The 15,123-nt window shown below is 41.6% G+C and overlaps 1 protein-coding gene across 1 annotated transcript in view; it reads right to left on the minus strand.

The window, feature by feature from the left end:
• LOC126997301 (uncharacterized) overlaps positions 1-15,123 on the minus strand; it is a 155,551-nt gene that overhangs the window by 34,905 nt on the left and 105,523 nt on the right. The window contains exons 6-7 of the mRNA XM_050858300.1: positions 4,399-4,539; positions 3,492-3,593 (exon numbers count right to left, since the gene is read on the minus strand). Coding sequence (XP_050714257.1) covers positions 3,492-3,593; positions 4,399-4,539 — 243 coding nt within the window. The remainder of the gene's footprint in view (positions 1-3,491; positions 3,594-4,398; positions 4,540-15,123) is intronic.

Below are 15,123 nucleotides of genomic sequence, written 5' to 3' on the forward strand. Positions count from 1 at the left end.
CGCTACTAACGGGCTGGAGTCGTCTAAGAGACCACTCATGAAAGTCTACCAGCGCTATAGGTAGCACCTAAAAAAAGCATCAGTAAAATTTACGTATCAATAAAATTATGAAATTAACTCCGCGGGAATAAAAAAATTGTAAAGATCAATGTAATTATCAATTGACGTATGATGGAACATAAGTCATGATGTGATGCTCGCAAAGATGTTTGGTAGCAGCAAATGTATGCATGATAATTATGTTTTGTGATATCAATGTTGTTGAGGGATGCCAGGTTGAAGGATGCATGTATGTGAGTGAAAAGTGGATTATATCGTATGTAAAGGTGTAAGGCAGGGATATATGCATGCAGTGCAATGTACCCAACAACTAATTTCAAAATATCGTTTTCAACAATAACCGTATTTCTTAATAGATTCCAAAGCAAACTGTCCTACATTTTACGCGGATGATTATTGTGCATGAGTCCGCGCATCGAAATTTGCCGCGCAACTTTATATTTCCCTCCCATACCATCATAAAAATGCAAGATGCATTAATCATGTGTTTGGCAGAGACGTTCATCTTTTTCCCCATTCACTGGTGAGGGGGAAGGAGGGCTCCCTCCAATAGGGGTTGACAGTTGTATGGCCTTGAACAATTAGCCTGAAATTTCCCGTGCATCCTTGCGTTTCCGCCCAGTTTTGTTGGATTACATGATGGGTGGAAAACAGAAATGGCAAAACAATTCCAGCAATCAGTGACCTTTACATTGCTGGGCAAAATGAAACCTTCTCTTCCTTTGAAAATCATTTATCAGCGGCTTCTGCGCTCAATAATTCCTGCAGCCAAGGTCATGTATTTTTTTTTTGCACTGTACGGAGCGACACATCACCAAAAAGAGTATGGGTTTGTTCATTCAGTTTGCTGGTTTTAAGGCGAGACTTGACGTCAAACTATTGTCTTAACACGTTTCTCCTTCAATAAAAAAAATATAAAAATATTTCCCTGGTTGTTTCTCGGGGAGCGTGAGTCCCCTCTCCGCCAGACTTATATCAGTGAGTCAAATTCAAACTATTCTAAGCTTCAATTATGTCAGTTTGCAAATTTCCCTATTACTGTGCCCAGTATTGTAAAGATTAGTGATTGCTGAAATTGTTTTGCCATAGGTATGTTTTCCTCCCATCATGTAATTCAGCAAAATTGGGCGGAAACACAAGGATGTATTGGAAATTTCAGGCTAAATTGTTAGAGGCCATACAAACTGTCGACCCGTACTGGAGGGAGGGGTGGGTAGGCAGCCCTCCTTCCCTCACACCAGTTAGTGGGGATCTTCCCAACAGAAACTACAGAATTTTAGGCTGGAAGCTGCAGAACGCTTAACCTCAGACCTTCCTATCATTCCCGAATGGAGCAAGAGAAACTAAGTGTCCTTCAACGCCTCAAAAACTCAAAATCTCCACCTGTCAGACAACACGACACAATCTTCCGAGCACCTATCCCCTATTTTTCGATTACACTCATCTGTCACCTTCTTCTAGAATAACTATTATCGGTCTATCCTTAACTCGAAATCCCAACTGGAAACCACATATCTCTCACTAAATCTCTGTCTATCTTCTATTGATGTTTTCATCTGACTGGTCTGCTGAACTTGCTAACTGCATGCCTCCCCTCCTCCCGCGGCCCCGCTACACTCGAATTTCTACTCAAGCTCATCACTATACTGTCGAAATCCCTTATGAAAACGTCAAACAGTATCTTCATTCTTTTATCTTACACTGTTAAACTCTGGAATAATCTACCTTCGTCTGTATATTCTCCTGCCTATGACAGCTCTCCTTCCGAAATTGACCTCTCTTTTGGCCACTCATCTATACTATTTTATTATAGGGGCAGTGATTAGCGGGTTTATTTTCTTAATTATATTTTTTTGACCTTGAGCTGTTTCCTTTACTGTAAAAATGTAAAAAAAAGGAAAGTTTTTAAATCTATCAACTCCTAGTGTTTTCTCTGATCACCGGTACGGATTCCGCAAGGGGCGTTTTACTACTCATCATGCTTTCTTAACTGACTCCTGGTCATCCACTTTAAGCCGTTTCGATGAAACTTTTGCAGTTGCCTTTGACAACTCCAAAGCTTTTGACAGAGTGTCACAAATCTTTGCTTTCCAAACTACCTTGCTAAGGATTATACTCCTCTCTCAGTACTTTTATCTCAAATCACTTGGCAATTCGATCTATCTCTGCTGTGGTAAAATGCCCTTCCCCTAAACCTATCAACAGAGGTGTTACACAGCGCTCTTTACTATTTTCCACTATTTTTCTATTGCTAATTAACGGTCTTCTTTCCACAGCAAACTGTTCTATTCATTCCTACGCCGATGATCATTCTTCATTACTCAACTTTTTTACAACAATAGACCCTCAGAACAGGAATTACAGGAATCCAGGTTGGAAGTTACAGAATGCTTAAATTCTGACCTTGCTATCATCTCTGAATTGGGCAAAAGGAATTTTTCTTCAAAACCTCAATCACTAAATTACTCCACCTGCCATCCTGGCATAATCTTTCCAACACCTATCCTTATTTTCAATAACACTACACATTCTCGGGAATGCCTTAACTCAAAATCTTAGCTTGAAACTAGTCTCTTGCTAAATCAGCTTCCTCGAGGTGAGGTGCCTGTATCGTCTCCATCGATTTTCTCCTTCTAGATGTCATTCATATAGAGAGCGTTGCCCGCCTTGATATGGTGTATGCACCTCATAGGTGCGAGGGCCCTCCACACAAAGCCCTTTTGGACAGAGTAGCGTCTAAGTCTCTTCGTTTCTTCAACTTCTTTCCTCTTATTGACGGTCTTGTAGCTATTGAATTTCGCCGCCATGTTGCCTCGATCTCTTTGTATCTTCTATCAAGAGCTGACTGCTCTTCGGAACTTGGTAACTAAATTCCTCCTCACTTCCCTTGTTCTCGGTGTACACGATTTTCTACTCTTGCTCATCCTTATTCTATCTACATCCCTTATGTAAGAATCTACCAGCATCCTCATTCTTTCATCTCTTCTGCTGGTTAACTTTGAAACAGCCTTCCTCCGTCAATATTTCCTCCTGCATATGACTTGTAATCTTTCAAGAGGAGTGTATCAGGACCTCTCTCCCTTCGAAATTGACATCTTCCCTGGCCTCTCATTATGTACTATATGTTGTGGCAACAATTAGCGGGCTTTATTTATTTATTTATTTTATTTATTTTTTTGCTCTTGAGCTGTTGCCTTTGCTATAAATAAAAAAATAAAAAAATAAATCTACTTTCATATTCACTTAGCAGCAATGCAATGCGGTCCTTTGATGGTCTTTTGGTGTAGTTCCCCACAGATTTATGGATAGACCAGTGGTTTGGTCCATGGGGTCTGTGTGGTCTGAATATCTATGCATTTCTATGTAAATTATCTCCCTCTCTCTCTCTCTCTCTCTCTCTCTCTCTCTCTCTCTCTCTCATGGGGCCTCACCAAGTGATCCAGTGCTCTTTCTCAACCATTTGGTGTTTTTATGAGCACTAGGAACGGTCTCTTTTACTGCAGTGTTCAACTTTTGAGTCACATCCCCATACACTGGAATGAAAAGTAAAGAATGAAGATAATTAATAGTAAAGGAAATATAAAAACACATTACAAAGTTACAAGAAACTGAGATATTGTGACAAAGAAATACATCAATCAATTAAATATAGCTCAGAATCTATCCATCATTCGATATCATTCGATATGTAGCTGATGTACTCCGAAGACAAAAGTTTAAGAATTAACTTTTTTTCTTTTGTTTTCTCAACAGTGTATAAAGGACAGTGGGAAACATTGTATGCGTCTTGATATAAAGTGGAGGCGGAGAGTGAGTGAAGCGACGCGCTCCCGGGTGTATGCTTCCCGTTAGTTATTAGTTAGGTATTAGGTTGAAAGCGATGACAATAGGTATTGCCCAGTTACTCAAAGAAAAATTATCAAATTCCCCGACTCTTGATTTTGGAGCCACCGCTGACTAATGCTTCTATCAGGGAGTTTCAAATTTTAGCAAGAAGTACTTTTGGACATGTGTTATTACTGGGCCAAATTACTGTTTCGTGGCTATATTTTTCCATGGGTAGTTTACCCTTAATGTTTCCAGGCGTGAAGACTCCAAAATTTCGAGAATGCTTCCTTTTGACTTCCGGAAGACCTGACACGTTCTCAAATGGTCATTAAAATGCTATTATTCTGTACCTTTTTTTGTGAACTTATGCCACTAATTAAACTCTAAAATATGATGCAAAGATTAAATTTGATTACAATAAATAAGCGAAAAAATTACTGAGGTGCCCATTTAAATCAAGTAGTGCCCAATCACCCCCGTGTATGGTACATGCCTTAATATTTCACCTACCTGAGGCAACCCCAGTGGTAACTTTCTCCACAATGCCGCCCTCCTCATTGCGCAGGTCAGTCAGCTCAGTAAAAAGGTCAAGAAGGTCAGCACTCATCTTCTTGGCCATATCTGAAGGCATCTGTAGAACCACCACTCGGCCTACAACATCGAAATATGCTACATGTATTAGACCTGAGGAAACTTGTTAGACTAATGCAATCCATTTGGAGAGAAAAAGAAGGGGGTAGGGAAGCATCTAAAAACAGAAGGTATGAGGAGAAGGAGGAGAAGGAAAAATACATAGGAATACATAGGAAGAACAGACACCAGAAGACCTGGCGGTCAATGTCTATGATCTATGATTGAGGGATTGTAGAATAATCATGAACATTAACGTTGTCGAATCCAATGAACATTTTAAACACTTCTATAAGATCACCTCTTAGCCTGCGCTTTGATAAGCTGAATAAGTTCAGTTCTTTAAGTCTGTCTTCGTACGATTTATTTCGCAGCCTGGGGATAATTTTAGTATCTCGACGCTGCACCCTCTCGAGTTTATCTATATCTTTTATGTAATAGGGAGACCAAAACTGAACGCAATTCTCAAGATGTGGGCGAACTAACGAATTGTAGTGTCAATATCACTTTTTCCGATTTATTTTCAAATGTATGACCAATAAATCCAATCAGTTTGTTGGCAGTTTCTACTTTTTTTTTTTTTTTACAGCAAAGGAGACAGTCCAAGGGCACAAAAAAAGTAAACATCAACAAAAAAAGCCCGCTACTCGCTGCTCCTAAAAAGAATCCAAAGAGGCGGCCGAAAGATAGGTCAATTTCGGGAGGAGAGGTGTCCTGATACCCTCCTCTTGAAAGAGTTCAAGTCGTAGGCAGGAGGAAATACAGATGAAGGAAGATTGTTCCAGTTTACCAGCGTGAGGGATGAAAGAGTGAAGATGCTGGTTAACTCTTGCATAAGGGGTTTGGACAGTATAGGGATGAGCATGAGTAGAAAGTCGAGTGCAGCGGGGCCGCGGGAGGGGGGGAGGCATGCAGTTAGCAACTTCAGAAGAGCAGTCAGCGTGGAAATGTCGATAGAAGATAGAAAGAGAGGCAACATTGCGGCGGAATTTAAGAGGTAGAAGACTATCAGTATGAGGAGGAGAGCTGATGAGACGAAGAGCCTTAGCCTCCACTCTGTCCAGAAGAGCTGTGTGAGTGGAGCCCCCCCACATATGAGATGCATACTCCATACGAGGGCGGACAAGGCCCCTGTATATGGACAGCAACTGTGCAGGGGAGAAGAACTGGCGGAGACGGTACAGAACGCCCAGCCTCGAGGAAGCTGATTTAGTAAGAGATGAGATATGAAGTTTCCAGTTGAGATTTTGAGTTAAGGATAGACCGAGGATGTTTAATGTTGAGGAAGGTGATAGCTGGGTGTTGTCAAAGAATAGGGGATAGTTGTTTGGAAGATTGTGTCGAGTGGATAGGTGGAGAAACTGTGTTTTTGAGGCGTTGAAGGACACCAGGTTCTTCTTGCCCCAATCGGAAATAATAGTAAGGTCTGAGGCTAAGCGTTCTGCAGCCTCCAGCCTTGAGTCGTTAAGTTCCTGAAGGGTGGGTCTTCTATTACAAGAAGTTGAATAATGCAGAGTGGAATCATCGGCGTAGGAATGGATAGGACAGTTCGTTTTGGAAAGAAGATCATCAATGAACAACAGAAAAAGAGTGGGAGATAGGACACCACTGTTAATAGATTTAGGGGAAGAACAGTGACCGTCTACCACGGCAGAAATAGAACGGTCAGAAAGGAAACTGGAGATAAAGGTACAGAGAGAAGGATAGAAACCGTAGGAGGGTAGTTTAGAAAGCAAAGATTTGTGCCAGACCCTATCAAAAGCTTTTGATATGTCCAGCGCAATAGCAAAAGTTTCACCGAAACGGCTAAGAGAGGATGACCAAGAGTCAGTTAAGAAGGCTAGGAGATCACCAGTAGAACGCCCCTTGCGGAACCCATACTGGCGATCAGATAGAAGGTCAGAAGTGGAAAGGTGCTTTTGAATCTTCCGGTTAAGGATTGATTCAAAAGCTTTAGATAGACAAGAAAGTAAAGCAATAGGACGGTAGTTTAAGGGATTGGAGCAGTCACCCTTCTTAGGTACAGGCTGTATGAAGGCATACTTCCAGCAAGAAGGAAAGGTAGATGTTGACAGGCAGAGGCGAAAGAGTTTGACCAGGCAGGGTGACAGCACGGAGGCACAGTTTTTAAGGACAATAGGAGGCACTCCATCAGGTCCATAAGCCTTCTGAGGATTGAGGCCAGAGAGGGCATAGAAAACATCATTTTGAAGAGTCTTTATAACAGGCATAAAGGAGTCAGAGGGGGGATGAGTAGGAGGAATATGCCCAGAATCGTCCAGAGTGGAGTTTTTAGAAAAAGTTTGAGAGAAGAGTTGAGCCTTAGAGATAGATGAGACGGCAGTGTTGCCGTCAGGACTGAGGAGTGGAGGGAAAGATGAAGAAGTGAAGTTGGAGGAGATGTTTTTGGATAGATGCCAGAAGTCACGGGAAGAGTTAGAGAAAGCAAGGTTTTGGCATTTTCTATTAATGAAAGAATTTTTGGTTAGTCGGAGAATAGATTTGGCACGATTTCGGGCCAATGTGCAATGTTGACTCGGTTTAAAATCGTTCGAAATTATTACTCCAAGATCTTTTTCTTTGCTGGCTTCAGAAAGTCGCACTCCGTTAATTTGATAATGAATACGATCGTTGTTGATTCCGATATGCATAACCTTGCACATTTCAATATTGAAATCCATTTGCCATGTTGGTGCCCAACTACTTAAACGTTCGAGATCAGCTTAGATGTGTTCTTTATCTATGTCGTAGTTACTCTGCTGGCTTTTTTTGTGTCGTCTGCAAATTTCGATATTTTACACGATAACCCCTCGTCAATGTCATTTACGTTGGGACCCCGACCCCCTGTGGAACACCGCTTTTGACATCTCACCAGTCAGATGATATACCATTCATAACAACTCTCTGTTTACGGTCGGTAAGCCAGTCTTTGAGCCACTTATGAATATTACCAGTTATACCGTGAGCTTGTAATTTACTAAGGAGGCGGTTGTGAGGCACTTTGTCAAATGCTTTCTGAAAGTCCAAATATATAATGTCTACTGATTGACTTTCATCGTATACATTAAAGATGTAGTTGAAGAAATCGAGGTGGTTAGTCAAACAGGAACGCTTGTTTCGAAAACCATGTTGGGAATCCTTAATTAGTCTGTTATCTTCAAAACACTTTACCATTTTTCCGCGAACGATCGTCTCCAAAATTTTGCACACGATTGACGTTAGACTGATCGGTCGATAATTACCTGGTTGTGACTTATCACCTTTTATAAAGATAGGAGTTACGTTAGCGAGTTTCCATTCTAGTGGTACTTTTCCTGTGTTTAGCGACTCTGAAAATATGTTCAAGAGGGGCTTGCTGATCTGATGTTTTGCCTCTTTAAGAGTACGCGGGGATATTTAGTCTGGGCCGGGCGTTTTGTTTACTTTAATATTATCGATAATTTGTACTATATCACTTTCTGCAATGTCGCTAATACTACTCAAGGAGTGCCATCAATATAGCTAGGGGCTTCTGGTTGCCTATCGGATAAGATTTCGTCTGTAAAAACGGAGGCCAAAAAAATCATTCAATATATTAGCGATTTTTTTATCATCATTTGTGGATTCGCCATTTACAGTTGCTATTGGGCCAATACTGGGGGTGAGAATTTTTTTTATTTCTTACGTAGGCAAAAAATTATTTAGGATTTGTTTTGCTGGCGTTTGCAATATGAAGCTCTAGGTTTCTTTTATTGAGACGTATGATTCTTTTTGATTCTCGGCGTAATCTTTGGAATTCAGTTTGGTCTGTTTCATTATTTGTAATTAAAATATTTGCGACGCGCTCGATTTTTATTCTCTATTTGTCGTTTGAGTTGATTGTTCCATCACTTAGGCTTCCAGTTGGCTATTGGTCGTCTTTTACGGAATGGTACGCATAAATTCACGGCTCTACTTAAATTTTCTGTGAATGTTTCACAAGCTCTATTTATATCTGAGGCTGCAGAAATTTCGCTCCAGTTTGCATTCGCTAGTAAATTTCTTAGTTTGTCAAAATCTGCACGTCGGTAAAGAGGTATTCTTTCTTCACTCGTTTGCTTGTCCTCTTTTATTTTTTTATTTTAAACGAAATCATTCGATGATCGCTGTCGCTGAATTCTGTACCAACATTGAGATCATTAACTAGGCTTTCTTTAGTTATGAGAACAAGATCGAGGATGTTATTTTCGCGAGTTGGTTTATGCACATGCTGATAAAGCGCATTTTCTAATAAGTTACTGTATAGATTGTGACCTGAGTGTATATTTAACGTGTCTCCCCAACTCTTTACTGGTAAGTTAAAGTCTCCCATAATTACAGCTTCAAATTGATTGCATATGTTAGAAATTTGTTCGAACAGTTTTCTGTCTATTTCAATCGCTTGGTTTGGAGGTCTATAAACAATGCCAATAACTAATTTATTTGAACGGTTTTTAATTTCTACGAAAACGGTGTCTATATTATTTATTCTTTCTACTTTGATAACACGTGGATTTAAACCAGCTCGAATATATAAGACGATGCCACCACCAACTCTGTATTCTCTGTCGCAAAGAAAAATTGAATAGCCGGGTATATTAAATTCCGCAATAAAATCACTGTTACTTGTATTCAACCATGACTCCGCAACGGCGATAAAGTGAAAGTTTTCCGTTGCAACAAGTTCTTCCGGGTCTATGAATCTATTTCGAATGCTGCGGGCATTTACATAACACGCGTTTTTATGGTCACGGTGGGATTGGTTGGTGGTTCTTTGATTGTTTACGTGGCGTTCTCTGTCGGGCTGGCGGTGTATGGCGAGGGTGTCTGTTTACTACCGCTATACTAGCTACTACTAGTAATCTAAGTGTGGTAGGACAGGACAGAATAGATGAAGGCTCCTCCCCACCCACCTCTCCCTCCGGCAACGTGCCGGCAGGAAATAGTTAGAAGAGAACACCATGTGCCTCTAAGGAAGAGAGGGACATGGAAATTTTACAGTAAAGAGAGAAATAAGAGGAAATTATTACCCTTAACTTACGCTACTGGTTACCTAAGCTGTGGGGAAAATTATTAAGTCTTCAGGTTGGCGCCGTGCTGCAGTGTGCCTGAAACGTACGAAAAAAGGTCAGTAAAATCTTATATCCCTGAAGTACTTATCCAATGAAGACATGAAGCTATTGATAATCTGTGCGCTAACTATTGACGGTGGGAGTCTATTCCAGTGATCGACGACTCTATTATTGAAATAACTTCTGCGTGTCAGTGTGTTACATATGTTTTCCTTTACCTTCACACCGTTTCTGCGTGTTATTGTGTTGGGGTCTCTCTGAAATAGACTTTCTGGGTTAATGTTTTCGAATCTATTAAGGATTTTTAACATTTCGATTAAGAGGAAAGCCCGCCGTGGATTAAAATTGCATCTATGGTCATGAATAATTTGCATGTTGTATATATTAGTACCTTTGTTATCATATGAAAATTTCAAGCTGATCAGATGAAACGAAAAATTAAGAAAATTATTTTTCGTTATATTTATGAAAATTTTGAATTAACTCTTCTCAGCCATTTTTTACTGACTTTCTTGTGACATGCACATCTGATAATTCATTGTTATTCTAATAATTTGTCAAGATGTTTTTTTGAAAACTGTTTTTGCCAATCTGTAAAATTTTTATTTATTTTTTAAATTGTTTTTGGAAAATTTTCCCATATATCGAAAATATGCCATTTTTCAAAACCACATCTTGACAAATTGTACTACGATATATGATCTTGTGTGTCCTAAAGTTTCATGAAAATAGTGCAGAAAGTAAAACCAAAATATAATTTTATGTTCATTTTATACTAGTTTTGAGAAAAACGCGATTAAAGTTTTGCTAAAGTTTTTCGGCCAAGTGAAGGTACTATACTATCAATGCTACTTTCATATGAATTTTATGTGATCAGTAATCACATATCAGTGAGTGCATAAAGGGATCAGGCATCTTGTCCCCCCTTATAAAGGTATTAATCGCTCAAAGGTGAGGGTGTCAGGGAGCGCCAAGCCCCTCATTGTTGCAAGGTTCGATCAGTACTCTCCAGGTGCATAGCTATTGCTTTGAATTCCTTTGTCTGTCTTCCTCTTCTTCTTTATTGTCTTCTTCGGTGTAATTCTTCTCTTTTCTCTCATTTCTATTTTTTTTCCCATATATTCATTTCTTCCAAACATTTTTTGTGAGCAGGTTGTACTTTTCATATCCATATTTTTTTTACCTGCCAGCCTATAGCGCCGGTAGGCTTTCTTGAGGGGCTTAGATGGTATTCGGCCCCAGCCCGTCATGGCGCGGGCAAGTGTTTTATAGTGGCGCCATCTTTTCTTTGCTCATGCTCCCCCGAAGCTCGTTCTTGATTCACTTGGACGGTGTCCTCTAGAGTCCAGGTTGATGGGTGGTCTTCAGGACAGCATGTGGGTAGTTTCAAGCCACTCGGCGGTGACTGAAAAATCCCAGGTGGTAGCGTCGGATTCGAACCCGCATCGTCCATCACGCGGTGAATGCGGGACCCGCACGCTAACCACTCAGCCACCGCCTACCCAAATTGTGTTAAAAACTCTTACATGGGTTACAAACGTCACCCTGAAGATTGCTGCATGTTTGATTTTTCAACATTTATTCCATACTTTGGCAAGCCCGCTGCTCGCTGCTCCTAAAAAAGAATCAAAAGAGGTGGCCGAAAGAGAGGTCAATTTCGGGAGGAGAGGTGTCCTGATACCCTTCTCTTGAAAGAGTTCAAGTCGTAGGCAGGAGGAAAAACAGATGAAGGAAGATTGTTCCAGAGTTTACCAGCGTGAGGGATGAAAGAGTGAAGATGCTGGTTAACTCTTGCATAAGGGGTTTGGACAGTACAGGGATGAGCATGAGTAGAAAGTCGTGTGCAGCGGGGCCGCGGGAGGGGGGGAGGCATGCAGTTAGCAAGTTCAGAAGAGCAGTCAGCGTGGAAATATCGATAGAAGATAGAAAGAGAGGCAACATCGCGACGGAATTTAAGAGGTAAAAGACTATCAGTTGGAGGAGGAGAGCTGATGAGACGAAGAGCCTTAGACTCCACTCTGTCCAGAAGAGCTGTGTGAGTGGAGCCCCCCCACACATGAGATGCATACTCCATACGAGGGCGGACAAGGACCCTGTATATGGATATCAACTGCGCGGGGGAGAAGAACTGGCGGAGACGATAAAGAACGCCCAACCTCGAGGAAGCTGATTTAGCGAGAGAGATGTGAAGTTTCCAGTTGAGATTTTGAGTTAAGGATAGACCGAGGATGTTTAGTGTTGAAGATGGTGATAGCTGAGTGTTGTCGAAGAATAGGGGATAGGTGTTTTGAAGATTGTGTCGAGTTGATAGGTGGAGAAATTGAGTTTTTGAGGCATTGAAGGACACAAGGTTCCTTCTGCCCCAATCGGAAATGATAGCAAGGTCTGAGGTTAAGCGTTCTGCAGCCTGAAGTTTGGAGTCGTGCACTTCCTGTTGTGATGGTCTTCTATTGAAAGAAGGGCGACCGCTCCAATCCCTCAAACTACCGTCCTATAGCTTTACTTTCTTGTCTATCTAAAGCTTTTGAATCAATCCTTAACCGGAAGATTCAAAAGCACCTTTCCACTTCTGACCTTCTATCTGATCGCCAGTATGGGTTCCGCAAGGGGCGTTCTACTGGTGATCTCCTAGCCTTCTTAACTGACTCTTGGTCATCCTTTCTTAGCCGTTTCGGTGAAACCTTTGCTATTGCACTGGACATATCAAAAGCTTTTGATAGGGTCTGGCACAAATCTTTGCTTTCCAAACTATCCTCCTACGGTTTCTATCCTTCTCTCTGTACCTTTATCTCCAGTTTCCTGTCTGACCGTTCTATTTCTCCTGTGGTAGACGGCCACTGTTCTTCCCCTAAATCTATTAACAGTGGGGTCCCACAGGGTTCAGTCCTATCTCCCACTCTTTTTCTGTTGTTCATTGATGATCTTCTTTCCAAAACGAACTGTCCTATCCATTCCTACGCCGATGAGTCCACTCTGCATTACTCAACTTCTTTTAATAGAAGACCCACCCTACAGGAACTTAACGACTCAAGGCTGGAGACTGCAGAACGCTTAGCCTCAGACCTTACTATTATTTCCGATTGGGGCAAGAGGAACCTGGTGTCCTTCAACGCCTCAAAAACACAGTTTCTCCACCTATCCACTCGACACAATCTTCCAAACAACTATCCCCTATTCTTTGACAACACCAAGCTATCACCTTCCTCAACACTAAACATCCTCGATCTATCCTTAACTCAAAATCTCAACTGGAAACTTCATATCTCATCTCTTACTAAATCAGCTTCCTCGAGGCTGGGCGTTCTGTACCGTCTCCGCCAGTTCTTCTCCCCCGCACAGTTGCTGTCCATTTACAGGGGCCTTGTCCGCCCTCGTATGGAGTATGCATCTCATGTGTGGGGGGGCTCCACTCACACAGCTCTTCTGGACAGAGTGGAGGCTAAGGCTCTTCGTCTCATCAGCTCTCCTCCTCATACTGATAGTCTTCTACCTCTTAAATTCCGCCGCAATGTTGCCTCTCTTTCTATCTTCTATCGATATTTCCACGCTGACTGCTCTTCTGAAATTGCTAACTGCATGCCTCCCTCCCTCCCGCGGCCCCGCTGCACTCGACTTTCTACTCATGCTCATCCCTATACTGTCCAAACCCCTTATGCAAGAGTTAACCAGCATCTTCACTCTTTCGTTCCTCACGCTGATAAACTCTGGAACAATCTTCCTTCATCTGTATTTCCTCCTGCCTACGACTTGAACTCTTTCAAGAGGAGGGTATCAGGCCACCTCTCCTCCCGAAATTGACCTCTCTTTCGGCCACCTCTTTTGATTCTTTTTTAGGAGCAGCGAGTAGCGGGCTTTTTTTTTTTTCCTTTTTTTGTGCCTTGATATATATATATATATATATATATAGATATATATATATATATATATATATATATATATATATATATATATATACATACACATCATATATATATATATATATATATATATATCTAAATATATAAATATCATGTGTATATATATATATATATATATATAATGTGTGATGTGTGAGGGATGAATGGTAGGGAGAGCGCGATAGTGTTGCCCGCCTATATGGGTCGTACAGCGACGCGCCCTCGACGTTTTCTCGACCATGCGTGCGACGTCGACCGTCGTCGAGCGGCTAGACGAGGGGCGATCGCACATAGTCGCCAGGCCCTGCGTTCATCGCGAACCGTCGCAACGGTTTTTTTTTTTCAAAATTGGGCTCCTCTGCGTACAGTCGCGCGCATTCACGCACGATTCACCTCGACGTCCCCTCGTCTGTCGCTCTCGTGTGCGTATAGGCAAGCGACCCTCCCTCGCCATGTTGCTGTGAGTTGAAACAAGAGTCAAACTCGCAGAGACAATGGCGATGCTCCCGCGATTTCGTGCATTTTCAAAATCGCCAACCGTCGCAGAGCGAAATCGCAGATGTGTGATCCCAGCATAAGACCATTGAATCATCCCTGTGGACTTGCGAGCCATTGGGCCAGATTCAGAAACGAGGATGTAAGTTCGAGGATGTAAATCCCTACATCGTTTAGATTTACACCCTCCTCACATCCTTTGCTTTATCTGAATTCAGAAAAAAAGGCCGTGGGATCAGAGAGGCAGTTGACTGGGTGAAAGCCTTCATAACGTCATCAGGCTCGCCAGCGAATCCAAATCACTTAAGCAACGCGTGCCAGCCAATCACAAGGCAGCCGCGTCATCAGCTGTGTGCTTGGGGAAAGAATAGTGTATTATTCTTCCAAGGAGAAAAGAATACAGTAGTAAAAGATAAGTGAAAAGAACAAGTGTAATAGTAGAAAACAAACAAACGGATAGAAAAGGGAAAAGCAGAAAGACAAAAGTAGGCTAAAGTAAAAGGGAAATAAAATAGAAAAGCAAGACACCGTGTAGGCAAAGTGTCCTGAAAAACAGAGCTCAGAGCAAAGTGAAGTATCTAAGTGTGTAGAGTTAAGTATTTGAGTCTGAATAACCAAGAAGGACCTAAAAAGCGATTCAACGTGGTATAGGTCAAAAGAAGAAGAAGAACATGTCTTCCTCTTCTTCAGCCGTTGGCGGACCTGCGGCTATAGTGAACTCTACAACATATATTCCATCCCCGCTTCGCTATAGCATATCACTTTTAAGGAAGGATTTAGCTTTATTGACTCATATACTCTTATTTCCTTATCGGGAAATTTTATATATAAGGCATTTAATTGAAAATTGAAGAAAGGATGCAAGAGTTACACCTCCGAGGCTGGCGTAACTTACACCCGAGTTACATCCTCGACTACATCCTTTTTCTGTTCTCTGAATCCCGTTGGAAGTGCGGAGGGATGTATCTCTGAGTTACATCGATGTAAGTGCTTTATGAATCTGCCCCATGGACAGCGTAGCTACATCCAACCTGGGAAGGCAGACAACACATGTGGCACGGTCAAAGGTGCCATTAATTTCAATTATGAGTAGTGGGCAACTAAATTCAATTATATAATTTGAAATTTGCTATTTACCCACCCCT

The sequence above is a fragment of the Eriocheir sinensis genome, chromosome 12 (assembly GCF_024679095.1).
Source record: "Eriocheir sinensis breed Jianghai 21 chromosome 12, ASM2467909v1, whole genome shotgun sequence".
In the NCBI taxonomy this organism is placed as follows: domain Eukaryota; kingdom Metazoa; phylum Arthropoda; class Malacostraca; order Decapoda; family Varunidae; genus Eriocheir; species Eriocheir sinensis.